The 27530-nt window shown below is 37.1% G+C and overlaps 1 protein-coding gene across 1 annotated transcript in view; it reads right to left on the bottom strand.

Annotated features, from left to right (window-relative positions):
* Window positions 1–4978: 4978 nt before the first annotated feature.
* tbc1d9 (TBC1 domain family, member 9 (with GRAM domain)) overlaps window positions 4979–27530 on the bottom strand; it is a 31331-nt gene continuing 8779 nt past the window's right edge. Inside the window, exons 3-21 of the mRNA XM_067403890.1 lie at window positions 25522–25640; window positions 23712–23940; window positions 23346–23607; window positions 22058–22265; window positions 21594–21800; window positions 21344–21517; window positions 17992–18142; window positions 14176–14390; window positions 13982–14099; window positions 13591–13876; window positions 12375–12504; window positions 12191–12289; window positions 12024–12092; window positions 9614–9854; window positions 8789–8854; window positions 8017–8103; window positions 7858–7926; window positions 7652–7755; window positions 4979–6135 (exon numbers count right to left, since the gene is read on the bottom strand). Of these exons, the coding sequence (XP_067259991.1) occupies window positions 5428–6135; window positions 7652–7755; window positions 7858–7926; window positions 8017–8103; window positions 8789–8854; window positions 9614–9854; window positions 12024–12092; window positions 12191–12289; window positions 12375–12504; window positions 13591–13876; window positions 13982–14099; window positions 14176–14390; window positions 17992–18142; window positions 21344–21517; window positions 21594–21800; window positions 22058–22265; window positions 23346–23607; window positions 23712–23940; window positions 25522–25640 (3542 nt within the window). The 3' untranslated portion in view covers window positions 4979–5427. The remainder of the gene's footprint in view (window positions 6136–7651; window positions 7756–7857; window positions 7927–8016; window positions 8104–8788; window positions 8855–9613; window positions 9855–12023; window positions 12093–12190; window positions 12290–12374; window positions 12505–13590; window positions 13877–13981; window positions 14100–14175; window positions 14391–17991; window positions 18143–21343; window positions 21518–21593; window positions 21801–22057; window positions 22266–23345; window positions 23608–23711; window positions 23941–25521; window positions 25641–27530) is intronic.

Below are 27530 nucleotides of genomic sequence, written 5' to 3'. Positions count from 1 at the left end.
TTTTTCAAGCGGAGTGCCCGGTAATGACGCAAGGCTTGTTGACTGAGACAGCTTGGTGTCTTTATTTGAGTGCCAAGTATCTCCAGTGCTGGGACATCAGAGAACAGCAGTGTCTGATTGGACGCCTCCGCTCACACCCTCTGAACGTCAGCAGTGGCCAGACAGGGAGGTGCAGAGAGTGCATTGGTATTTCATTCAGGACACACTGCTTCGTTACAGCCCCGAACTCTATTGGCTCAGTCAAATTTATGCAAATGAAAGCATTTCACTACTGGCCTCTAGTGGTCAAGACATTCAACAGCAGTCACACTCAGCATGACCAAGCAGAAAAATACAATGCTTCTGATGGGGTCTGTGTGGTATGGAGGCCCTAAGGGACCAGGTGGTGGGAAAAAAAGTATGATGATGGGATGATAAAATATTAAGTCAATGCTTTTGCATCCTCCCACTAATGTTTTGTGTTCCTGAGAAACTTTGCATTCCCTGTAAAGAGATATAAAATGTCCCCTGAAAAACTTTGCTTTCCCTGTCCCCCAAGAAACTTTGTATTCTCTGTCCTCAAGACATAAAATGTCCCCAGAGAGACTTTGCATTCCCTGTGTCCCAAGACATAAAATGTCTCCCAAGAAACGTTGCGTTCTCCGTCCCCGAGACATAAAATGTCTCCCAAGAAACTTTGCGTTCCCTGTCCCCGAATCATAAAATGTCCCAGAGAAACTTTGCGTTCTCCGTCCCCGAGACATACAATGTCTCCCAAGAAACTTTGCGTTCCCTATCCTCGAATCATAAAATGTCCCAGAGAAACTTTGCGTTCTCCATCCCCAAGGCGTAAAAAGTCCCAAGAAACTTTGCGTTCTCCGTCCCCAAGACATAAAATGTCTCCCAAGAAACTTTGCGTTCCCTGTCCCCGAATCATAAAATGTCCCAGAGAAACTTTGTGTTCTCCGTCCCCAAGGTGTAAAAAGTCCCAAGAAACTGTGTTCTCCGTCCCCGAGACATAAAATGTCCCCCAAGAAACTTTGGTTCCCCTTTACCCTACACATAAAATGTCCCAGAGAAACTTTGTGTTCTCCGTCCCCAAGGTGTAAAAAGTCCCAAGAAACTGTGTTCTCCGTCCCCGAGACATAAAATGTCCCCCAAGAAACTTTGTATCTCTGTCCTGAGATGTAAAATGTCCCCAAGAAACTTTACGTTCCCTGTCCCCGAGACATAAAATGTCCCCAGAGAGACTTTGCATTCCCTGTGTCCCAAGACATAAAATGTCTCCCAAGAAACTTTGCGTTCCCTGTCCCCGAATCATAAAATGTCCCAGAGAAACTTTGTGTTCTCCGTCCCCAAGGTGTAAAAAGTCCCAAGAAACTGTGTTCTCCGTCCCCGAGACATAAAATGTCCCCCAAGAAACGTTGGTTCCCCTTTACCCTACACATAAAATGTCCCAAGAAATTTTGCGTTCTCCGTCCCCGAGACATGAAATTTCCCCCGAGAAACTTTGGTTCCCCTTTACCCTACACATAAAATGTCTCCCAAGAAACTTTGCGTTCCCTGTACCCGAATCATAAAATGTCCCAGAGAAACTTTGCGTTCTCCTTCATCAAGGTGTAAAAAGTCCCAAGAAACTTTGCGTTCTCCGTCCCCGAGACATAAAATGTCCCCCAAGAAACTTTGGTTCCCCTTTACCCTACACATAAAATGTCTCAAACTTTGCGTTCTCCGTCCCTGAGACATAAAATGTCCCCCAAGAAACTTTGTATCTCTGTCCTGAGATGTAAAATGTCCAGCGAAACTTTGCATTCCCTGTCCCCTAGACATAAATATCCCAAGAAACTTTACGTTTTCCATCCCGAGACATAAAATGTCCTCCAAAAAAACCCTTGTATTCTCTGTCCCGAGACGTAAAATGTCCCCCAAGAAACTTTGCATTCCCTGTCCCCATGACATAAAATGTCCCCCGAGAGACTTTGCGTTCCCTCTCCCCCAAGACATAAAATGCCACTGAAAAACTTTGCGTTCCCTGTCCCCAAGACATAAAATGTCCCCCGAAAAACTTTCCATTCCCTGTCTGAGACATAAAATGTCCCAGAGAAACTTTGCGTTCTCCGCCCCCCGAGACGCAAAATGTCCCCAGAGAAATTTTGAATTCGCTGTCCCCGAGGCATAAAATGTCCCCTTAGAGACTTTGCATTCCCTGTCCCCTAGACATAAAATGTTCCCCAAAGAAATTTTATGTTCCCTATGTCCCGAGACATAAAATGTCCCCTTAGAGACTTTGCGTTCCCTGTCCCCAAGACATAAAATGTCCACAGAGAGACTTTGCATTCCGTGTCCCAAAACATAAAATGTCCCCCAAGAAACTTTGCATTCCCTGTCACAGAGGAAATTTGCATTCTCTGTCCCTCAAGACACAAAATGTCCCCAGAGAAATTTTGCTTTCCCTGTCCTGACATAAAATGTCCCAAAGAAACTTTGTGTCCTCCGTCCAAAGACGTAAAATGTCCCCCAAGAAACTTTGCGTTCCCTGTCCCCAAGACATAAAACGTCCCCCAAGAAACTTTGCGATCCCCGTCCCCAAGACATAAAATGCCCCCGAAAAACTTTACGTTCCCTGTCCCCAAGACATAAAATGTCCCAAAGAAACTTTGCATTCTCTGTCCCCAAGACACAAAATGTCCCCAGAGAAATTTTGCATTCCCTGTCCCCCAAGAAACTGCACGTTCTCTGTCACCGAGACATAAAACGTCCCCCAAGAAACGTTGCGTCCCCTGTCCCGAGACATAAAATGCCCCAGAAAAAATTTGCGTTCCGTGTCCACAGGACATAAAATGTCCCCCCAGAAACTTTGCGTTCCCTGTCCCTAGAGACAAATTGTCCCCGAGAAATGTTAATTTCCTGTCCCTGAGACATAAAATGTTGCCCAAGAAACTTTGCGTTCTGGGTCCCCCAAGACATAAATGTCCCCTGGAAAAACTGTTCACTCACAAACCATTTAAGATCTTTTAAAACATTTAAGAATATTTTTTTCCTCCCATCTCATATTTTTTTCATCACCATGTCCCTTTAGGGGCTAGTAGTTTTTTTCCTTCCCACTTTTTTATGCAAATTGCAGTGTTGGCTATGAATCATAAAGATTAAAAAAACAAAATCTAGATAAAATATTTTAATATTTCTGAAATATAAGTTTATGAATAACTACTAACCAAAATTTAGCTGCAAACAAGCTAGTCACTTCTGTGCCAGCTTTATTTAGCCTAAATCTGCATCCATGTTATTTATTCTGGCTTAAATTTACTTTATTTATTGATAGAAAACAATGAAATCAAATCAATCGGAGTCTTAAATTAAGCATGTCTCAAAAATGGCAAAACTTGCATAAAATATTTAGTATTTAGGCTGACCTCCTGAGATGGAAGAAAAACAGATTCACACCCCTTTTTTTACCTCATTCATTTGGAAATGCCAAGATGAAAATGGACTGAAATATAGTAAACAGTAAATAAAACAGAACTGAAGAGTATCTGATAACAGGACAGGACATTTTCTTTTTATACATTTAATTCCTGGAAGTGGTCTGAATCATTTACAGGTCAATTTGAACAATTCACAATAAAAACGTAAACTTAAAAACAGCAGCATGAAATAAAGTAAAAACTCATCTATTTAAAAAACAAATGAACAAAATAAATTAGGGGAAGGTGCGCAGACATGCCACATGCCTGGTGAGAACACAGCAAATGAAAAACTGTACACAACCGTAGTCTTCAGGATACACTATAAACGGTGAATGTCAGATATTATACACAGCTGGACTGCATCGTCTCTCAGCTGATTCATATACGGTATTTCAGCGCTGACAGGTTACAAACATCCTCACTTTTTACAAAGAAGAAAAACCCAAAGTGCAGGTGCAAAGGAATTGAGATAAGAAGAGAGAAATGAGAAATCTGGGAAATTACAGGCGATTTTGTGGCACATAGTTCCAACAATCCCAGTATTTCACATCCCAGCGTCCTTCTCTTTTTCAAGAGGGTTAAACCTCACATACGTATTTCCCCATTACCCCAGTGAACGCTCTTACATTAAAGATGATTTACTATACTCTAAAATCAAAATCATTCTCTTAATCTGTATTTTTGCCTAAACTTTTAAAGTAAAAATATCTTGAGAACATACTTGAGAAGCAACACTGCGTAAGATTGCATAAGTCTATTTTAGAGAATATAATATCAATTAAAGTATTTAAAGTTTATTTGTATTGTTCTTCCAAATAAACTTGTTTTAAAATCGTGTTTTTTTTTCAGCATAAATCTAAAAATTCCTATTGAGGTTCATCCTTACAAATAAATAAATGCAATATATTTTCTAAAAAGTCTTGTGATTACACACAGTTTTGATTCCCAAGTAATCTGGTATTATTTTTAGCACATTTACATACATTTATTAGAACACAACACAAAAATACTGATTAAGAAAATGTTTTCTCAGACTCAGGTGTGTTTCGCCCAATCAGGACTAGTGAGCTATTCTAGACACAATTACTATGATAAACAGTCTAACTGTATTAGATACTATTAGTAACCATTTCTGTATATAAAGTACATCAAGCACATAGTAGCATACAACAGTTCCTCTCAGACTTTGTACAGGTAAAAAGGTCATTCTGTTGGTCACATCATGGTCCATCTGTCATTAGATCAAAGAAGAGCCTCTGGGAAAACTCATTACTGTCCTTCCATAACGAGCTCACGCGAACATGAAGCCTTTGAAGTTTCGAAATGATTTAAGACGAGATCCATTGGTTGAGTGTAGATAAATTAGGTGGCCGGTTAAAGGCGTAGTTCACCAAAAATGAAAGCGGTCATCATTTGTTGACCCTCATGTCATTCCAAATGTAATTTTACACACACACACACATATATATATATATATATTATATTATATATATATATATATATATATATATATATATATATATATATATATATATATATATATATATATATATATATCTCATTTCTATACAATGCAAGTTAATGGGGACTGGAGATTTCGACCTCCAAATATGACAATAAAAGTGGCCATTATGTTTACAAAAAGTCATACAATTGGTTTGTGCGAGGAACATACTAGAATTTAAGTTGTTATTTGCTATTGTATGGCTTAAGAAAACTCAAAAAATAAATAGTACACAAACAATTTTTATGGTGCTTTTTGTCAGTTTTATCTTGACAGAGATGGTCTCCATTTACTTTTGTTGTATGAGTAAAAACTAGCATTAACGTTCCATGAAATAACCAAGTAATAAAAAAGTAACGGAATGACATGACAGTGAGTAAATGATGGTATAACTTTCATTTTTGGATGAACTACCGTACGCCTTTAATCCTGAAACACAGTTTGTGAATGGAGAGGTAATAGTTTAAGTGTAGCACATTATCCTGATAGCGAGATCTCATAGTCACTGACGGACATGTGTGGGTGTCCCACCTTGCGAACGTTCTTGGCGTTAGTAATTCGCGCGGTGATCTCGACAGGCTTCTCGAAGTACTGTACCAGGGCTTGTTCGGTGAGCACAGAGGCCAGGAACTGCTCGAATGTGATGGCCCAGTCCTTATCGATGCTGGCGCTGTGAGGCAGTCCACCTCTCCCATGATGCCCCGTTCCCCTATGCGTCCCGCTGTTGCGTATGAGAACCGTGTCCTCAGCGATGTCCTCACACTGAAGCTTATCGTCCAGCTCGTGGGAGCCGGCGCTCAGGACGGAGTACGAGGACATGGACGTGTCGTCTTTGGTCTCGTCATCTGAGATGAGCATGGCGGAGGACGTGCCGGTGTCTTTGGGCGACGAGTCCTCCAGTTTGATGTCATCTAATGGGCCCGTGCTGCAGGAGTTAATCTCACTATTGCAGGGTTTGTGTCGCGCTCTCTCCCGCTTGCTTCTGCCCACCGGGATGCGGTCGTCCTCTTCGTCGTCCTCCTCTTCCTCCTCGTCCTTGTTAGCGGAACTGCAGAAGAGTTTGCCCACCTCTCCCATCTCCAGCAGCAGGCTGGTGACCGTAGCAGTGGCGTGATACAGCTCCTGCTCGCTTGGGTCTTCACTGAACATGTTATAGAGAGTCTTACACAGCTCGATGAACTGACTCTGAAGACAGAAGAGAAAAGAAACACATATCACAACAGAGTCTGATTTAACCCGCGGATAAACAAACCTGGTGTCCTTGTCTTGCAGTGGATTTATTTAAAGATTGCTAATAACAACTAATTCCTGTGTGTGTGTAATATATATATATATATATATAAAACAGTTCTTTCTGGTTCTCGAATCTGATTGGCTCCTGAGCAATCCTACCATTTCACCCTTTGTATCACTCCACTTGAAGCGACTGTCATGGCGGCTGAGCAAATCCACCGTAATTTTTGCAAATACTACAGTTGTTGTACCACAAACTGTAGTTTTAAGAGTTTTTTAAGGCGAGAATGTAGTTGTTTAGACCTGAAATATGTGACTCATATTTAATCATAATGCCTATTTTACAAATTGTTTAGACAATTTGTTTTCGGAGATGTGAGCTCCAGACAGTCAGCGGCCGTTCAGTGCTCGTGTATCCGCCGAGAACAGCTTCACTGCAAAAAATGCTGTCCTTAGAGTTTTTGTCTTGTTTCTAGTCAAAATATCTTAAAGTTCTTGAATCAAGAAGCATTTTCTTGACAAGTAAAAAATATTTTCTAGTTTTCAGGAAAAATAAGTAAAAATTGAGTGAGTTTTTCCTTAAAACAAGTTAAATAATCTGCCAATGGGATAAGCAAAATAATCTTATTTCAAACTAAAAAATAAGCTATATAATCTTGTTTTCAGTTTGGATTAAGATTATTTTGCTTATCCCATTGGCAGATTAATTTTCTTTGTTTAAGGAAAAACTCTAATTAAACTCTAATTGTTTAAGGAATAAACTCTAATTTTGACTTATTTTTGCTAAAAAAAAGAAAATAATTTTTACTTGTCAAGAAAATTCTTCTTGATCTAAGAATTTTTAGATATTTGGACTGGAAACAGACAAAAACTCTAAGTAAGAACAGCATTTTTTGCAGTGCTCATCTCGGTCAGTGCTTCAGGGATTTGCCGCTGGCTCTTATAGTGGTTAAACATGAGATATAATTCATTTTGGATATATAAAACGGGCAATCATTGGTCTTATAAATCTATTACTAGTTCCTGAGAATATCGTTGAGCTATGTTAAATTTAATATTTAATATTAAGGCTATATTTAACTTACATCCTGTAGAGCATTTGCTTTTGTATGTTTGACTGAACTGTACAATTGTGTTTATTTCCTATTGTCATATATAAAGGCTACTGTTGTTAATGTAAATACTGTTTTTCAATAAATATTTTAAATAAATAATATGTTGTATTTGCTATTGAGAAAGGGTCTATTAGTGCATAATATGGATTGAGTGAAAGTTACATTATTACGCCATTAGATGGCGACAAACCTATACTTGAGTGAATGAGTCAGTCACAAGAGACTTAGGAACGTAAACAAAGGACGTTGTTTTAGCGCTTTAACTGTAAAAAGGATAAATACAAATATTGCTTTCATTTAATAGGAAATAGGAAAAGGGTCTCGAAGTAACTTTGGTTGGTCTCCAAATGTACCTGGTTGAGTTTGGGCAGATCCTTCATGTTCTCCAGCTTTGCTTTGGTCTCCTGGTTCCACAGGCGCAGGTACGTGCGGTAATCTGGAGTGTGCGTTTTCTTCACTACATCACAGACAGAAAGAAGCCTTATTGAATGCTGCACATTTAAACAGATAAACTCGGATTCATTTTCATCTTTATAAACAGAGAGGATGTTTCTCCCACCTTTTTCACTCTTAAAGGTAACTCTGACGAATCCATCATCCTTCTCGGTCCTGTTCTTGGGGTCGAGGCCTGTCCATGAGAGGTCAAAGCATCAGTACCAGTAATTACAGTGTTTGTGGTATTTTCATATGGTAAGAGAGTGTGAGGATGCAGCAGTACCGCTGGAGGTCTCTGGGGTGATGTCCTCAAAGAAATACTGCGTGGCTTCACAGGCCGAGTCCGGCTCCTCCTGCTCATGGTGCAGCTCTGAGGACAACAAACACTGCAAATTCAGCCCTGTTCTACAGCTTTTTTTATTTAGACAACAATATAAAAATGCAAATAAAAATGACAACATATATTTATTATATTATATTATATTACATCTTAAAAAAAAGACCTCCTGACAAGTATCTGGACATTAATAATTAGGCTAATAGTAACACTTCTATCAAGTTTTATTTGACAAAAATAAATTTGTCCAGGATGAAGTTAAAAACTTATTTCCGTTGTGGTATTTGTTATTACACAAAACAACAGTCCTGGCATTAAAATTACATTTTATTATCTCAAATTTTCTTTAAGGAGATGATAATATCTTATTCTTTTGATTTGTGGGTTAAATATGACACTGATATGTTTGTGAGAGATTTTGTGAGATTCACCACTAATGCACTGCGTCACAACACAAAACATCCGAATTCACTTTAATTTCTGCTTTTTATTTAAGTTTCCCCTCGACTAATAATCTTATTATTATAATCGACTAATAATCAGTTACCACACATATTATATGCATATCTGCAAAAGTTAACAAATGCTGAAAATAAAATACAAGTATGAATTAATGAACCAGTGTGAATTTTAATAGTTACCAGCATAATGTTAACAATGTTAAAAAAATAAATAAATAAATAAAAAATCTTTTTTACACCCACATATTCTCACCTACCTGGAAGTACGTGAATCTTATACAGAAATTTGAGTTTTTCTGTCAGGTCACCATGACACAGGACACCTGAAACACAAACCATACGGTCAAGTTAATCATATGTGTACAAAAACAATCAACCTGATGCACTTTAATTACATTTAGAATTTAAACATATTTAAATCATATGATATAGTTAATTTTTTTATTTAGAAAGCACCACTAAATATGACAAAAACCAACTCAATATGATAATAATTTAAAATGATTTAGCAAGATTAAGCATTATTTAGCATCTCACTAAAAAAAAAGACAAAAAAAATAGCATTTATATTACAAAATAAAAATTAATTGTTATAATAATTGATTAAACAAATAATATTTATTTTCATTAATATAAAAATTTTACCCTGAGGTCCACTTTACTTTTTTTCCATAATATAATTTTTGACTAGACTAGGAGATTTTGACTTTTAAACGCAAGCTTTCATTGATAATTCTTATTTTTTGTAATGCAATATTGCAGTATTTATTATAAATGATTTATCATTTTTTTAAATTCATGTGCCTTGTAATCTTTAATCAAAAAAACCTCCCCTCCCTCTTGCAGCTTATCTCATCTCTTCTCTGATGACATGTTTACTGACATGAGGGCATGGCAACCTGTCACTCACTTGAGATCCACCAATAGCAAACCACAATCATCCAATCAACTCCCCATCCTACATTTTTTCTTGTTTAAGAAGCGGTTTCATTTGGATATACGTCACAATAGAGAAGAAAAGTCTATCTTTCGTTTCATGCAGACTTTAAGGAAAATATGATTCCCCTGATAAAAACACTCACTCAAGCCGCTGATGAACTCTCTGAAGTTGATGAGCGCATCTGCGTTGTGGTCCAACAGACGGAAGAATCGCAGGGCCAGATCGTCGGTGTGCGAGCCACAGGCCCAGGGGAAGAGTAGCGCGAACAGGCCCTTGAACTGCTCCAGATCGATACGGTACTGCTCCAGGTACGGCAGGCTCGGGTCGTGGCGGCTCATGGGGTTGCTGGTGGTGCCCCAGTAACAGCTGGTCAGATGCTCAGCCTGATGGTAATGAACACATGCACAGGTCATGAAAAGTCAATGCTTATGAAGCACCTGACTAAACGATAACAGATGTTTAAATGTGAATGCACCTGCAATGGTGCTAATAATCGTCTGAATAATAAAATGTCTTCCTCAACAGACTGAGCCATAACACAAATCAGGCTGGATGAGTTACATGCACATTGTAATTAAGTTTTAAATTTAGGGTTAGAGGTTTATTCAAATTATTTATCAAGCACCATTACATATGATCAAAATAATCTCAATACAAAAATAAAATAAATAATCAATCAATAAATAAAATATTTAGCAAGCATCATTAAATAATCAAAATAATCTCAATAAAACAAAAAAAAAAAGAGAAAAATAATAAAAATCATAATATTTATGATAAAATTAATAATTTAAAATGACTTAGCAAGCACCATTAAATATAACCAAAATAATCTCAACAACATAAAAAAAGGAAAATAAAAATAATAACATTTATGATTAAATTATTAATTGAAAAGTATTAAGCAAAAATCATTAAATATCTCAATAAAAACCACAACAAAATAACTAAAAATAGCATACAAAATAAGATTCTTAAAATTGTTATCTTAAATGAATGAATAATTAATATTGATTTATTCATAATTATTATAAATGACATAATAATGATGATAATTATTTAAAATGATTTAATAAGAACCATTATATAATAATAAAAATAATAGCATGTTTAATACATTTTAATTATTATATAAACTTATTAATTAATTAATATTGATTTGATAATAATAATAATAATAATAATAATAATAATTATTATTATTATTATAATAAAATAATGAATATTAAAATAACAAAATAGTGTAACTCCCGCTAGATGGCATCATTTGTTGAGAAATACAGTTTTCTGTGACTTTATTATTGCCATATGCAAAGCATCCTCTGATTAATAACCACAATTATTCCTTTAAATGAACAGGCATTTGGGACATAAATGGCTTTGATCCATATACAGAGAAACCCTCGGAGCAGCTCCTGTGTTATTGAGAGCTAATGAATGTGCTGAAGAACAGCTAAAGAGGAAGATACATGACTCTCTAATAAAAACTCATCCATCTGCAATATATTCACACACTCACTCCATCCATCAGCCCGTGTGCGGAGGAGTCATTATCTTAAATCACTAGAACAGTCTTCCTAGCATTGTTCGGGAAGCAGACACACTCTGTCAGTTTAAATCTAGACTAATCATCTCTTTAACCTGGCATGCATATAACACATCACACATTTATATAATTCACATCCATTAAAGGATTTTTAGGCTTCATAAATGAAGTCATGCAGAAACGTTAACACTCCCATAATGGCATCTACTCTAATATTAGTCTCTCCGTTTATCCCGAGGTTACCGTAGTCATCCGGATCCGGTCCATATCCAGATCAGATGCTGGACCTGCACCTAGACACGACCACAACGCAGCCCTGAATGTCAGCAGAGATCCTGTCAACTAGACAATCTCCTGTGAAGGCCTCGTCGACACAGGTCCACAAAAACCAGACAGGTCTCCAAAAAACCAGCTTCGTCTCCATATGGTGTGATGAATCCGATCTTCAAGCAAAAGGAACTGGATGAATATTTGAATGCTACCAGTCCACAATCTGATTTCTGACTTGTGATGATCATAACACACCGTGTTCGTTCACTGTCCAGAGAAGAACTGAACTCCGAATGTGCCTGATTTCTCCCAGTGTTTTTTTTCCCTCTGTTCTGGGTTTCTTGCTACTGTCGCCTCTGGCTTAGTTGGGGACACAATATTATTGATCTGACTGCACTGACACCATTTCACTATCACTATTCTGCAGAATTTCTTATAGATGAATTGAACTAATTTAATAATCTTTACAACAGAACTGAATCAACACTGAACTGACTTCAGCTGAACAATTACACTTTTCTTTTAGAGCTGCTGTACAGCTGGAATATCCCGTTTGCATCGTTGAATCATTCTCCTGCTATCACTGTAAACCTGCTTTGAAACAATCTGTATTGTATAAAGCGATATATAAATAAAGGTGACTTGACTTGACACACTCATTCTGCTCCACCGAAGAAAATATGTTGCTCAAGTCAGGCCATAATCCGGTGACTCGTGACCTCGTCATGTGACTGACCTTAAAGAGTGTGTAGAGCTCCTCCAGCTCATCAATGCTAAAGGGCGTCTCCGTCACGATGGTCCGCACCTGGAAAACCAGCGGATGAGGCAATCATGAACATGTGCTTCAAAAAAACTAAAAGTCACAGATAACTGATGGAGTCAGTATGGAGAGTGTCTGATTACCACATTGCGTTTGGTGGTGTCTTCAATGGCCTGGATCACCCTCAGTCTCTGTTTGAACCGCATCTGCTCGATCACATCTGCCCGAATGGAGCCGAACTTCTGCAGATGACAGTGAAAATTAGCAAACATGCAATATGACACAGACTGAACACATGATCACACTTTAAACCAAACCAAAACGAACCTCATACGAGCTGCGCACAAGTTTGAAGATGTCCACCTCAGGATGAGGCTCGCCGTTATCCGTCAGGAGAGAGTGAAGATGAGGGATCGGAGGAAGGGTGCTGTCCTTATTGGTCACGCTGTCCAGATACCTACAACACACATGTGTCAGCATACTATATAAATACACTCACTTTGTAGTACAATATGTATGTAGCATACTATGTCTAGCTCCTTCCAGTATACTATGTCTACTCTACATGTAGTATGCTACATATACAACCTTTGCATTTGACTATATTTACTCGCTACATTTACACTAAATTAAAACTGATAGACTATGTATACTCAGTACACTACTTAAACTCAACTTGCAGTATACTGTATACTCTATGTAGTTTGCAGCATATTATATCTAGTTCCTTTCAGTATACCATGTCTACTTACTATGTAGTATGCAACACTTACAAGCTTAGCATTTAAGCTTCATATACTCACTACACAGTACGCAATATGCAGTAAACTGTACACTCACTATACAATATTCACTTTGCAGTGCATAACTTATGCTGAATTTGCTTATAGACTATGTATAATCAGTACACTATTTCAATTGAACTTGCAGTATGTACTGTGTACTCTATGTAGTATGCAGCATAAAATATTTTAGCAGCATACAAGCAAACTTTGTTTACAGAATATATTTATACTCACTAACAAGTATGCTGCGTACACTAAATTTGCAGTATAGTGTATACTCGTATATGTAGTATGCAGGATATAATCACTCTACAGTATAGACTATATTTATACTCACTATGTAGTACATTACATACACTAAATCTGTAGTATACTATATAGTCTAGTATGCAGCATATAATCACTTTGCGGCACAGAACATACACAAACTGTGCTTATAAACTACACATTATGCACTCACTACATAGTATGCGACATACAGTACACGATTTTTTAGTATAGTGTATATTCTATGTAGTATGCAGCATATAATATTTTTGCAGTATACAACCATAAACTTTGCTTATAGACTATGTATACTCACTACATAGCATGTTACATACACTAAATCTGTAGTATACTGTATACTCCAGTATGCAGCATATAATCACTTTTCAGTACAGTACATATGCAGAATACTACATACTTACTAAGTAGCACACTAAACATACTCCTTATGCTGCATACTACACATATTCAGTAGTATGCGGTTGTCCTACCTGCCCAGGATGGTCATGGCTTCTCCGTCATCTTTACAGCTCAGCAGCTGATGGATGTTAGCGTCGAGCACAGACAGAGCCAGCTGGAAGATGACCTTGATGCCCTCGTAGAAGAAGCAGTCGACCACTACCACGGCGCTCTCAAAGGGCATGACGGACAGGAAGAGCGTGAGGAACCAGGAGAGGGAGATGGTGGAGATGACGCCCAGCGCCTGCATGCAGTCGTACAGCTGAGGAACGTAGACGTGAGCCAGCTCCTCGAACACACCCTGGTCCACCAAAGCACCTGACATACACACAAACACACACAATCAGTGCAGTTAGATCTTGTATCAGAGTCATTTGGTGGCTTGCTGATGTTTTTGAGAAGCTGGATGATCCTGGAGCTCACCTACGACTCTGGTGTTGTAATAATCAGGAAGCATCCGCTCACATAAGGCCACCAGGAGCCAGAAGGCCTCTTCCTCTTTAGCGTACAGCAGCAGGACGGAGGTCACGATGTTCATGGCCTGTGGAAGACGAACTGGTATTATGACCACGCTGTGCATGTATAAGCTGCAGCAGCTGTCATGCTGTGCATCATACCTGGCAGTAGCCGATATTGGGGTTGCGGAAAGCGTACGCAGTGAGGACTCGACGCAGGGCGGCGATGCCCATCTCATTCTGAAAGGCCGGATGCTCTGGGAGAGACCGGTGCAGGTCTCTCTCGATCTCCTCTGTGGCCAGATTATATTTCCCCATCGACTTCTCCACCAGATCCTCATAATAACCAGGATGAGTGGCCATCTCGTTAATCGCCCCTGCACACACCAACACACACACATAAACAACCAGCCAATCAAATCATCAACAGCTCACAACTACAAAAATTATTTAGCTAATCTTTTTTGATGCAAAAACAAAATTATTTTATTAGGTCATGATGTGTCCAATTACAGTGGTGGTTTTATTTAGAATTTAATTCTTATTAACTCTACTAACTCTACTTTATAATTCAACTAAATTCACTCTACTTTATTTTAATTCAGTTCAACTCTAATTCAATTTATCTCTAAACTAATATAATATAATTCAATTCAACTAATTCAACTGTACTTTAATTCAATTCAACTCTACTTTAATTGAATTTATTTCTAAACTAATATAACTAATTTAATTAAATTCAGTTAAACTAATTCAACTGTACTTTAATTTAATTCAATTCAACTATAATTCTGTTAATCTCTAATTTAATTCTACTTATGTAATTAAACTAATTTAATTCAGTTACATAATATATGTATTTATCTATTTATTTATTTATTTATTATGCAAGCAATAATATACAGGTATAATGACAAACAATATATAGTTAAACTCATACAGGTGCTGGTCATATAATTAGAATATCATCAAAAAGTTGATTTATTTCACTAATTCCATTCAAAAAGTGAAACTTGTATATTATATTAATTCATTACACACAGACTGATATATTTCAATTGTTTATTTCTTTTAATTTTGATGATTATAACTGACAACTAAGGAAAATCCCAAATTCAGTATCTCAGAAAATTAGAATATTGTGAAAAGGTTCAATTTTGAAGACACCTGGTGCCACACTCTAATCAGCTAATTAACTCAAAACACCTGCAAAGGCCTTTAAATGGTCTCTCAGTCTAGTTCTGTAGGCTACACTATCATGGGGAAGACTGCTGACTTGACAGTTGTCCAAAAGACCACCATTGACACCTTGCACAAGGAGGGCAAGACACAAAAGGTCATTGCAAAAGAGGCTGGCTGTTCACAGAGCTCTGTGTCCGAGCACAATAATAGAGAGGTGAAGGGAAGGAAAAGATGTGGTAGAAAAAAAGTGTACAAGCAATAGGGATAACCGCACCCTGGAGAGGATTGTGAAACAAAACCCATTCAAAAATGTGGGGCAGATTCACAAAGAGTGGACTGCAGCTGGAGTCAGTGCTTCAAGAACCACTACGCACAGACGTATGCAAGACATGGGTTTCAGCTGTCGCATTCCTTGTGTCAAGCCACTCTTGAACAACAGACAGCGTCAGAAGCATCTAAAGACAAAAAGGACTGGACTGCTGGTCCAAAATTATGTTCTCTGATGAAAGTAAATTTTGCATTTCCTTTGGAAATCAGGGTCCCAGAGTCTGGAGGAAGAGAGGAGAGGCACACAATCCACGTTGCTTGAGGTCCAGTGTAAAGTTTCCACAGTCAGTGATGGTTTGGGGTGCCATGTCATCTGCTGGTGTTGGTCCACTGTGTTTTCTGAGGTCCAAGGTCAACGCAGCCGTATACCAGGACGTTTTAGAGCACTTCATGCTTCCTGCTTCCTGATCGACTCCATGTCATGCCGCATTGCTGCAGTAACTCAGGCAAAAGGAGCCCCAACTAAGTATTGAGTGCTGTACATGCTCATACTTTTCAAGTTCATACTTTTCAGTTGACCAAGATTTCTAAAAATCATTGCTTTGTATTGGTCTTAAGTAATATTCTAATTTTCTGAGATACTGAATTTGGGATTTTCCTTAGTTGTCAGTTATAATCATCACAATTAAAAGAAATAAACATTTGAAATATATCAGTCTGTGTGTAATGAATGAATATAATATACAAGTTTTACTTTTTGAATGGAATTAGTGAAATAAATCAACTTTTTGATGATATTCTAATTATATGACCAGCACCTGTATATTACAGTTTGATATTTGACAGATATTCATAAATGTTTCCTGGTTAGACCTTTTTTTTTTTTTAAACTTCCATTTTAGACATTGCTGAATCAAACCTTTCTCTAGTGATAGACAACAAAATATTGTATTAATAAATAATAATATTTAAATATATTTCATACATTTCATAAAATATACATTTTAAAATCTTAATAAAATATAGATTTTTAACATATTATATTTTATATATTACATAAACTGCATTTTCTGCCATTTTTATTGTTTGATCATGCTAGTCAAAAATGATTAAAAGTTTTGATATACTAAACAGTCTGCATGAAATGCATCAATGAATTTGATGGTGATGGTTGACATACAGGAAGTGATGCTGTATCTTTGCAATGCTCTGATGTACTGACATGAAGATTGCTATGTATATCCACAGTAACAGTTTGGCTAACTACAGTTCAAAATGTATAAATTACACTAAAGTTTGTTATAACTATAAAGCTAAAGGCTATAATTATGATTATCGTTATTATGATTATTACCTTAATATGATTGTGTTCACTATTTTGAACAGTTCTTTCTCCAGTTACCAAGAAAATGTGTACCAAAACTATAACTGCAAAGGATACCCTGAAAATACCACGTACATTTGGTTACAACTCATAAAGTTATTGAAGCTTCAATGTAGTGAGCAGCTTGTGTAGTTAACTAAACAAAAGTGTAAGTTAACAGTAGATGAGCAATTCTGAAACTTGTCATGATGGAAAGTAGATTTAATTCCATGATTTCAACAGATTGTGTTTTCCCTGCTAATACACACAACTGTGAAGAAACACGAGGCAGCTAGATGGTTTACTGCAGATATGTGCTTGTGCGGTCATGTGTTTCAGTTTGTGCACTGGCCTATAAAGCCTGACTCTTTATAATAAAGGTGCTCACATCTAGAAAACAGGAAGCAGGGTAAAATACAAACAGGTACATGCACTGCACCACAATAACCACAAGAAAACAGGTGTGTGTGTGAGTGCACATAGAAGAGACTAAACACTTTTTAAACATGTCCATGTTGTTGTTGAATATTCAAGTGAATGCAAATGTCTAGTGCAGTGGCTGGTTTTGCCTCATGACCCAGATTTTACATTGGACATTAAGCGTTAAAGTCTTTAGAAATGTATATATATATATATATATATATATATATATATATATATAGCACTTTTCAAAATACACATTGTCTCAAAGCAATGTTTAATGTTTATAATATCGCATTTAGCAGATTAGAGCTGTGTGATAATATAGTTTACATTTTGTGCCAATACAAGCAATCATGCATTTGAGACTATACACAATATTTATTGTAGTCTGGGTTTTATTTTATTTTACCCTGGCATGTTACACAACTCGTCCGTGTTGACACTGATCTAATTTGATCTAACCTTCATCCAAATGACAGATGAATTAGTTTAAATTGATTGGACACACTCTTTGATGTCAACAACAAAAGATATGAGAATACGGAAGTTGATTAGACTATTTACCTGACAAATTGCTTTTGTTCGTCTTTTGGATGTCTGCTAAATGCATATATATATATATATATATAAATGTAAAATGTGTTTACTTAAGTGCCCTAACTGTGCTTGATTATCTGGTTATATTTTATTGCTCACATTCAGCTTTGTTTTTCTCCCTGCTGTCAGTTGGACATCTAACTCACCAGAAAACAGGAGCCACAGCTCTCCTCTCATGTTCTCTGGGATGCCCTGCAGCACCAGGTCTTTGGTCTTCTCCGTGCGGTACATGCACACTCCCTGGCCATATTCGGCAAAGTGATTCTTCCAGGCCTGCTCCTTCAGAAACTCTTTAGCCTGAAAACATGTGAGTAAAAAGAGCATCTCATCACTGCTGCACAGACTTCAACTTCAGAAGTGCTGATGACGGACACTCTGACTTGAAAAAATAAGCGCCGGCAAAGAAGCGAAGCCAGTGAACCGTGAACAAGCTTCAGCTTTCTATAGCTTTATTCTGACATTTGAAATGTGGTGTATTTAATGTATATGAAAGCTATAGATTAGACAACCTGCAAGCATAATCCCCCGAAAATCACTAAAATACTCCTCTAAATGCAAAACATACACATTTTCGCTCTTGCGCACTGATATAGTGACTAAATGTGACTAAAGCAAATGACTTGAATAAGCAGTTTTTTCAGGTCATTTGTTGCAGGTCATCAAACAGAACAAACTCGGTCTTCTCGTGAGTTGCATTTCCTGTGTTTGTCCTACTAAAGCCTCTGCTTTAACCACGATAAACAAAATAAACTGTATCTTACTTCATGCACTGGACTAGGTGCATTCAAATTCCGATAAACGCACACCTATAACTTCACATTATGTGCTGAAGTGCCAAGATGTTTGTAAACACCCTGTAACTAAGCTCAAGAACTACATAACTTCAAATACGTATAGATAACTTAGACAATTAATATGAATTTATAAGTATAAATGCAAGTATTTACTTAACATTAGTGTCTTTTAGCATATTTAGGGCCCTATAAAATCAGTTTTATTTTTTCCCAAATTCCGTTTTTTCCGTATTAATTTTTCTGGATTCCGTTTTTTTCCGTTCCGTTTAATTTTTGACTCCATTTTAATGGTTAAATTAAATTTTAGTAATCAAAAAGCATGTCTAATTTATTGAAATAATGAATCTTGTCCAATTTACCAACAATTAAATAACAGTTTAACAAACAAAAAAATTACATTTTTTTTAGGGCCCTATGATAAACGTTTTATTCTTTCCCCTCCAAATTTATTTTTACCAAATTCTGTTTACTGGATTCCATTTTAATGGTTTAATTCCATTTTAATAATCAAAAAGAATGTCTAATTAATTGAATTCTTAAAAACAACAATATTAATTAATTAAAAAATATGTTTTTATGAATTTTTTTCCTTCAGAAGTTCTGTTGTGTATTTAAATTTTTCAGGCAATCGAATGAACGCATACCATTTAATTTATCTTTTAATCATGAAATTAAACTTTTTTGTCAAACAATGTGCTGCACAACAGAGCTTTACTGTTAAAATTAAAACATGGAAGAAACACAGATTATTGTTTAAAATATATTTTAATAATTTATTATTAAATTAATTTATCTAAATTCTACTGTACAACAGTAATATGTTTCAGTCAAGTTAAATCGAACTTTTATTTTGACGGTTTGCCTAGAGCTTTGAGTTTCTCTGTGTTTATGATGGTAGTTTTCTCAAATGAAGCAGTTAAATGCTGATGAAGTGACTTTCAGAGCAGCTCTGGAGTTCGTCTATGGTTCATATAAGTTAGTGAGGCGACAGAGGACGAAAACACCGCGAGCGTCGCATGTGCTTCAGCGTGCGTGCGCCCCCGCGCGATTGTGTGTGAGGTAAATGAAACCGCGCTTCCGCGTCATTAATTTCAGAGGCACACAGGCATGCAGGATTCATGTTTAAATAGTCTTTTTGCAGTTTAATATTCAGACACTAGTCTATATCGCGATTTAATTCACGTGTACTGACCTGCTTTTAATTAATTCATCAAAAAATTGACAAATTCCTTAACATTCCACGTTATATAGTAAATTCCGTTTTTATGACTGGATTCCGCGATTCCGTCTGCGATTCCGTGATCGCGGAAATTATAGGGCCCTACATATTCCTGTTGTTCTAAGCAATGATTTAAAGGTATTTTAGGGGCAAAAGCACCTCTTGACCATGGTAAAAATCACTGTAATACACAGCCTATTATAGTATTAAGCTTCATAAAGACACAATTCAATTTCCGTTCATTCACAAACATATTTTACATGAGGGTTTGAATTTGGCTTGCAACGTTTGCCCTAGTCTTGCATAACCAGACCTTCAGATTCAATAGCAGCTTTCATTGGCTAAGGACCGCCCAGAGGCCATCTGACTGATATGTAAAGCAACCAATCACAGATCGGTTTGATCAGCGTCATATTTAGGGGCTTGAAAATGTAACATCAATGTCCCTACAATAACAGGCGTGTAAAACTCTTGGACGTCTTTTAAAGAGTCCTTGCCGTGAACTTCACAAACGTCACATGCTTTTGAAAGTCAATAATTTAATTGATCGTAAGCACTCATTGTCAGATGCCATGTTTCCACCTGGTATTAAGATGCGTTTCGGTTGATCGGATCACAAGTAAATGACACTAAATACAGGTATAAACGGGGTGTAAAACGTTTTGAGCTGGTCCGCTTTCAACTTCTTCCAGAGGTATTGCTTTCGTAGTGTAAACGCTCATATGGTCGAATGTGTTCAAACAGCACAAAGACAGTCTACTCTCCTGTTACTGACCTAACGCGTAAACATTATGGGAGGCGCGCAAACCGGATGGGATTTAAACTTTGACGGCTGAAGACCCGAGTTTTGTTTGAAGATGAAAAATGTACCAAGCACAATGTTCTCTCACCATTCCTGATTTCTAACACACAATCACAGCGTTCGGCTGGTCTTGTGTCTGTCAGAACAGAAATTAAAGCTGCTGCTTTCCGTATGTTATTCCTCTGTCCCCGGGCACATTCATATGTAAATTGTGTGAGCTGATTTTGTCCATTAGATCGAAAGATTTGGAAAAGCCCATACATTTACCCACCCATAGACCCTCCACCTGAATCAAGACAGAAGTGGTCGAAAGTGGACAAAAGAGACGTATTAAAACAAAGGTGTAAACGAGAATGTCTCTCCCTCGTCCACTTGTGATCCGATCGACCGATTGATCTTAATACCAGGTGGAAACAGGGTTGTAAAAGTTGTAAAACAACAGCTTTCTTCTTCCATGTGGGGGTTTGGCATCACAACGGCTTTGTTTCCAGCAGACCATTAAAGTAGAATTCAACCAATCAGAGGAAATGTTTCCTATTTTTTGTGCCACCGTGGGTGTGACATCTGAGGCTGAGACTACACTTGCCTCTGCTTAACCCTCTATCGCTTCCTGCACTTCTCCATTAGTCCCATCAAGAAAAAGTGACAAAATCAAGAAAACAACGTTACAGAGGGTGTCGTACCAGTTTGGGGTTGAACTCCTCCGGGGAGCGCCGGCGATACATGGTCATCAGGGCTTGTGTTGCGGTGGGAACCCTGTTATCATTGAGATTGAACTGCCTCTCACTCTCTCCCTCAGAGCCGAGAGCGCTGCACTGAGGACTGCATGACAGAACGCTGCCCTGCTGCGAGTACACCTGCACACAGAGGACAGCATAAGACACAGCAGCTTCATATATACATACACACACAAATGAACAGTGCTGTTCCCACCTCGTCATCGGAGCTGCTGAGGCTGCCTGTGATTTCCCGCTCAAAGTAGATTTTAGAAGTGGTCTGCTGTAGGAAGTCCGAGATCCTCTGCACCAGGAAGTCCCGGTCTTTGAGGTTGGCAAAGAGGAAGGTCATTTTGTTTTTGGTGCTGATTGACAAGGGACTGGGAAGGACGTTGGAGCTATCGGCTTTCTCAACAATCGTCACCTAGTGATATGAGAGAGGGAAGGACAAGATGCAAAATGCAACTCAAAACCCAATTTATTTTCACATCTCACTTCTGAGAGAAACAAGATAATCAACACTGAAAATCTTTTTAACCTGACTGGATTGTGAAAGATGGTGGATAATGTGGGATAAATGCTTATGAACACTCAATTATGTAAAGTTCTAATTAAAATGGATATGTTTGCATTGTATTTATAAGAGTATCATGTCATTAGCTTAGCAATATTGTGACGGACCTCTCTGAGTGGGATGATCAGGCTGCAGATGGTCTCCTCTTTACTGGTGAAGCAGATGTAATTAGTGGAGACAAACATCTGTCCGAGGATGTGCATCTTGTTGAAGGGGGTCCATAGCGTGCAGTCTGTGTGGCCGTCCAATTTCTCGTCTTTCGGCAGGCGGAAAAGCGCCCGGTATCGCTCGCTTTTAGCCCTGGCGTCCAGATCTCTGAAGTTGCAGAAACAAATATAATACTGAAAAAAGTTTCCTAAACTCCTGCAAAATCCATATAGCTAACTAAAACTATACAAAATTGGAGGAGCGGAGCCGTTCTGCACATCAAAGCATCCTCAGATAATCCTCTTAGTTCGCACAGACGGCTTTCAAAGCTCTCTGAAGAAAAAACAGATTTGCTACTTTCAATTTCACACAATTGCCAGACAGCCATTTTCTCCTAAATTTAATCCTTCACTATTCTGTTTTTCCACTGTCATCATTAAGAAAATTACAATAGGAATTTTATTGTTTGTAATATTACCTTAAATTCCATTAGCAGTTCCATGATCGATATGATTAAAATGTTATATTACCACAAGAACTGAATTTATTTAATCAAAATAATTTAATCAATAAATTTATTTCACAGTAATAGTATATATATTACTATAATTAAAATAAATGTATCTATATTTTGCAAGAAATTCAACCCAATTTTTTTTATATATTACATAATCAAGTAGTAATGTATTTTTTTTATAATCTAGTGAAATAAATACTTTTAATAAAGTACAACATATTAAAAGTACTTCATCAGGTATTCATTTAATATTTTTTCTCGTTCAAATAAAAAGTCTATTTTTAAACTTTATAGACAAAATGTTTGAAGAATAAATCACCACAAATTAAAAAATTTAAAAATCTAGTGAAATTAATACTTTTACTTAATTACTACATATTAAAATTACTTCATCAGGTACTTATTTAATAATGTTTCTCTTAAAAAAAAAAAAAAAAAAAAAAAAAAAAAAATTATATTATATATATATATATATATATATATATATATATATATATATATATATTTTTTTTTTTTTTTTTTTTTTTTTTGGAAGAATAACCACAGCAAATAAACTGTTTGGAATCAGTGTAAAATCTATTTAAAAAAATTATAAATCAGTTGACTTAAGATCATTATTTCTCCATAAAAGTATAAATATCAGTTTAATTCCAGCACCCAGTTTCTCTTGATTTATCAGTTTTTTATAGTTTTATCTCTTCACTGGCTTCATGGGCATTACTGGCACAGACCTTTTGAGGGCCGACACTTTCTTGGGCGACTTCTTCTTGAGTTTGGGCAGAGAGCGGTCCTGCTCGAAGCCCTTGTTGTCCAGCAGCTGTCTCATGGCTATGTTGGCCAGCTGCTCCATGAGTTTGAAGGTCTCGTTGATGTTCAGGAAGACAGAGAAGACGTGCTCACTACAGCGTGTGCTGACGCGCACCATGTCCGGCAGCAGGAGTGTGGCGTTCTTCTCCAGCTGAGTGATGTCAGCCCAGCGGATCACCAGCTTAGCTGAAAGCAAATGGTAAAAAACACACATTCATATGGAAGAAGAGCAAACATTAAGATCTGCACATATAAGCAGAAAATAAAGTGTCAGCTGCTGCCGTACTCACCCTCTTTCCCGAGCAGGTAGGAGTAAAAGCAGAGGTGGTTGATGCTGAGGTACAGCCAGCCCTGCCGTGGCACCTTCCCCTTCCAGTAGCTGCAGGAGTAGTAGTTCACCAGCTTCTCCTCCTCCGGCATGACGAAAAGCTTACGAAACTTAGCAATGGCCTCCTTGAACTTGTCCGTATCATCATCCTCTTTGATGTCGTGGCTTTTGTTGTATTCTGCTATAATGCCCTGGACACAAACACACACACATCATTTCAAACAAAATCAGGCCAAAATAAAAAGTTTGTTTGGAGTTTATTTGGAAGCAGCTTGCCAAAGCAAACTTTCTGAAGAAGTTTGCACCAGCTGGTAAGCTCCCTTGGTCATAATAAGTAGTCTTGGCTCTGAGGCTCCACCTTCTTTGATGTAAAAAAAATGGTTAATTTCTTCTGTTCAGTCTGTCGAGGTCAGACGTGAGTAAAAACATAAAACTGAAAAAATAAAATATGAAACTAAAGTTGTAACTCTAATTGAAAGAGACACTGATCCTGTTTTTGCATGTTTAATACTGTAAAGCTGCTTGCTTTTAAAGGTGCCCTAGAATTGAAAATTGAATTTACCTTGGCATAGTTGAATAACAAGAGTTCAGTACATGGAAATTACATACAGTGAGTCTCAAACACCATTGTTTCCTCCTTCTTATGTAAATCTCCCTGAGGGTTATATTAGCTGTGTGAACTTTGTTTTATAGTCGCGAGCTTGGGAGCAGGGGGCGCGAGGATTTAAAGGGGCCGCAGCCTGAATCGGCGCATATTTAATGATGCCCCAAAATAGGCAGTTAAAAAAATTACTTTTAAAAAATCTATGGCGTATTTTGAGCTGAAACTTCAGACACATTCAGGGGACACCTTAGACTTATATTACATCTTGTGAAAAAACGTTCTAGGGCACCTTTAAATAATCTATTGTATAAAGTGCTGTATTAATAAACGTGATGAGACTTGACAGGAGCGCTGAACTGCAGAGTTTGTGCAAACATTTCCACCCCTATCATGATCAGATGCTTTCTTAACTCCTGTTTTCTCAAAACTGTCATTTTTGCTGTGTTTATTTTGTAATTGAGAGGAAAGGACACAGCACATATTTACATATTGATCTAAACATTGCCCTCAGCAGTGAAAGTTAGGTTGGGATGTTCGTTATCAGTATATTAGTGCTGCGGCAATTAATCAATGCATCTCGCTTCGTGGATTGATTCTGAGACTTTCTGAATGCATCAGGATTCTCTGTTGAAATTGATTCTGAGCTTAGTTTTGAACAGCACACTCAAATGCTGTCTAAGAAGAGCGCTCATGCGTTCAGCTGAGTCTGACAATGTACCCACACCCAAGAATGCTTTTATAATGTGAGATTAATATAAACAGCCCACTGCAAACACCCTTGTAATTCCCTTCAACCTTTTCAAACTTTATGAATGATTATTTTAGAGAAGGTTCAAGTGGTGTGTAAGTAATTGGAAGCAAGCAGAGTATCGCTGTTTCTAAAGCATGCAGTGCCATCTGCTGTAAAAAACTAAGCTCAGAATCGATTAGAGAGAGAATCGTGATACATTCGGAAAATCTCAGAATCAATCCAGAATCATTTCTTGATTCGGGATGCATCGATATATTGTGCAAGTATCACTGCAAAGATATTTCAAACTTCTTTTTACCCTCAAGAGAAAAGAGAACTTTACATTCAAGCATGAAAACCTATTCTAGCAGACCCCAAAAACAAAATCCCTGTAAGGGATACAGTACATAAATACAGTTTGAAATGTTTATATCAAACCTGTATTTTGCCCTTGACGAAGGTGGTGATGTCATTCTCATTCTCGAAGATGGAGAGTGTCTGCAGCAGATTCTGCTCCAGCCATTCCCAGTTCTCCGTGATCTCCTTACGAGAGCTCCCTGCGAGAAACAAAAACATTTTGGCACCTCTTAGTCAAATAATACTAATCCACCCGTTTAGGATAATGCATTTCTTAAGTCTTTTTCCGCAGCTACTTCATTGCTTCCAGTACTGAACAGCAGATGGGTCTGGGTTCATCATTTAATTAGCTCTGTATTAGCACAGCTCTCCTCAGGCGATAAATCAAACACATTATTGGCAAGCGGAATGATTCATTAACACACTGCAATTGATTTTAAAAACAAACTACCCATGCTGTGTTTGTCATTTCCCCAGAACTCAGAAAACAAATGCAGTTTTGTCATGACAACTCTCAGAGTGTTTGGCAATGCAACGGATATGACAATGTTGATATGTTCGGTCTTGGCGGAATAGATCTGTAAGTTAGACATGCCGCTGCTGTACAATATAGCGCACGTGAATTACCCGTAGCAGATCTATACAGGTGGAGCTGGGGAAGGTGGAGGGCTTCTGAAAGCGTGCTGCAAACTGCTACAGTAGATGTTGACCAAGTATTTGTAGGCTGAACATGCGAGCTCATTGGCTACTGATACAGCAGGAACCAATTAGATGTGCCCTATAGAGAATGATGTGATTACAAGGAGGTTAAGAACCTATTAGCCTGCACCATCTAGAGTTTCATGACAGAACTTTGTATTTGTAGAACAACCAACCAACAAAAAACAATAAATGATATTAATTTTATCATTTTATATTTATTTCATTATCCTATTTTATTACCTATGATCTCTGACAACCATCAATTAATATTTTATGATAAATTTAATGATTTAATATTATAATATTATATAATATTATAATTTTATATTAATTATATATATATATATTAATTATATATATATATATCCATCTCTCTCTCTTTATATATAATATTCAATTTATTTGTTTATTTTAGTGAAAGTCTCAAAATATGGATGTACTGTAAATGCAGCCTAGGATTATTTCTAGATTATACATCTCATATAACAAAGTGCAAATGCAAAGTCATGCTAAAGGAGCCTTTCACAAACGGCCATCTTGGCTTAAATAAAGACATTTGCCAAATGGCTTGCAGCAACCAAAGTAACAGCTTGTGAAATATGAACCAGCATTCGCAGTTGCCTCTAAACCAGATTAGCTCAGAAACAGAGCACTCTTCGCTCCTCTGGGAAGCCAGCGCTTTCTTATAGGCATCAGACATAATGATCTCAGCTAGGGCCGAACACTATGATGGTAAATACTGTTTGATGACAACACAAATATATATATATATATATAAATAAAACATACTTTGATTTGCATTTAATTATTGACTATTTGTCTTTTTCAAAACAATAACAACAACTGGAAAATTATTAAAAGTTTACCAGGCAATGTTTTAATGTACTATTTAATTAAAATTATTATTTTAAATACATTTATCTTTATTCATGTTAAAAAGTTAAAATAAAAAGTAAAAATGTATTAAGTTAAATAAAATTAAATAGTGAAATTAAATAAAAAATATAGTGAAATAGTTCACTATAAATTAAATAGTGTTGCAATAGTAGTAGTTGTGCAAAAACAAAAAAGTATATGCAGTAAAACCAGTATTGAGAAATTTTACTGGTATTGCTCAACTGAAACTTTTGTGTTGTGACAAAACTAATTCCATGTTTCCTCACATGCAAATAACGTCAAGCAGACCTGAGCAAAAAATGTATCTACCATAGAAAAAATAGTATAGCAGAATCTATAGTGGTTGTCACATTTGTACCATTGCATGCCGCCCTGGCCTAATGATTAGTTCTAGACATGGCGTTTAGCTTCAGTGCGTATCGCTGCTGCCTAACATAACCAGAGGCGCTCTCTCATCATAAGTGCTCTTAACTGCACATTAACCATGCTGT

The sequence above is a fragment of the Chanodichthys erythropterus genome, chromosome 12, assembly GCF_024489055.1.
Source record: "Chanodichthys erythropterus isolate Z2021 chromosome 12, ASM2448905v1, whole genome shotgun sequence".
Taxonomy (NCBI): domain Eukaryota; kingdom Metazoa; phylum Chordata; class Actinopteri; order Cypriniformes; family Xenocyprididae; genus Chanodichthys; species Chanodichthys erythropterus.
This window is presented reverse-complemented; position numbering and strand designations above follow the sequence as displayed.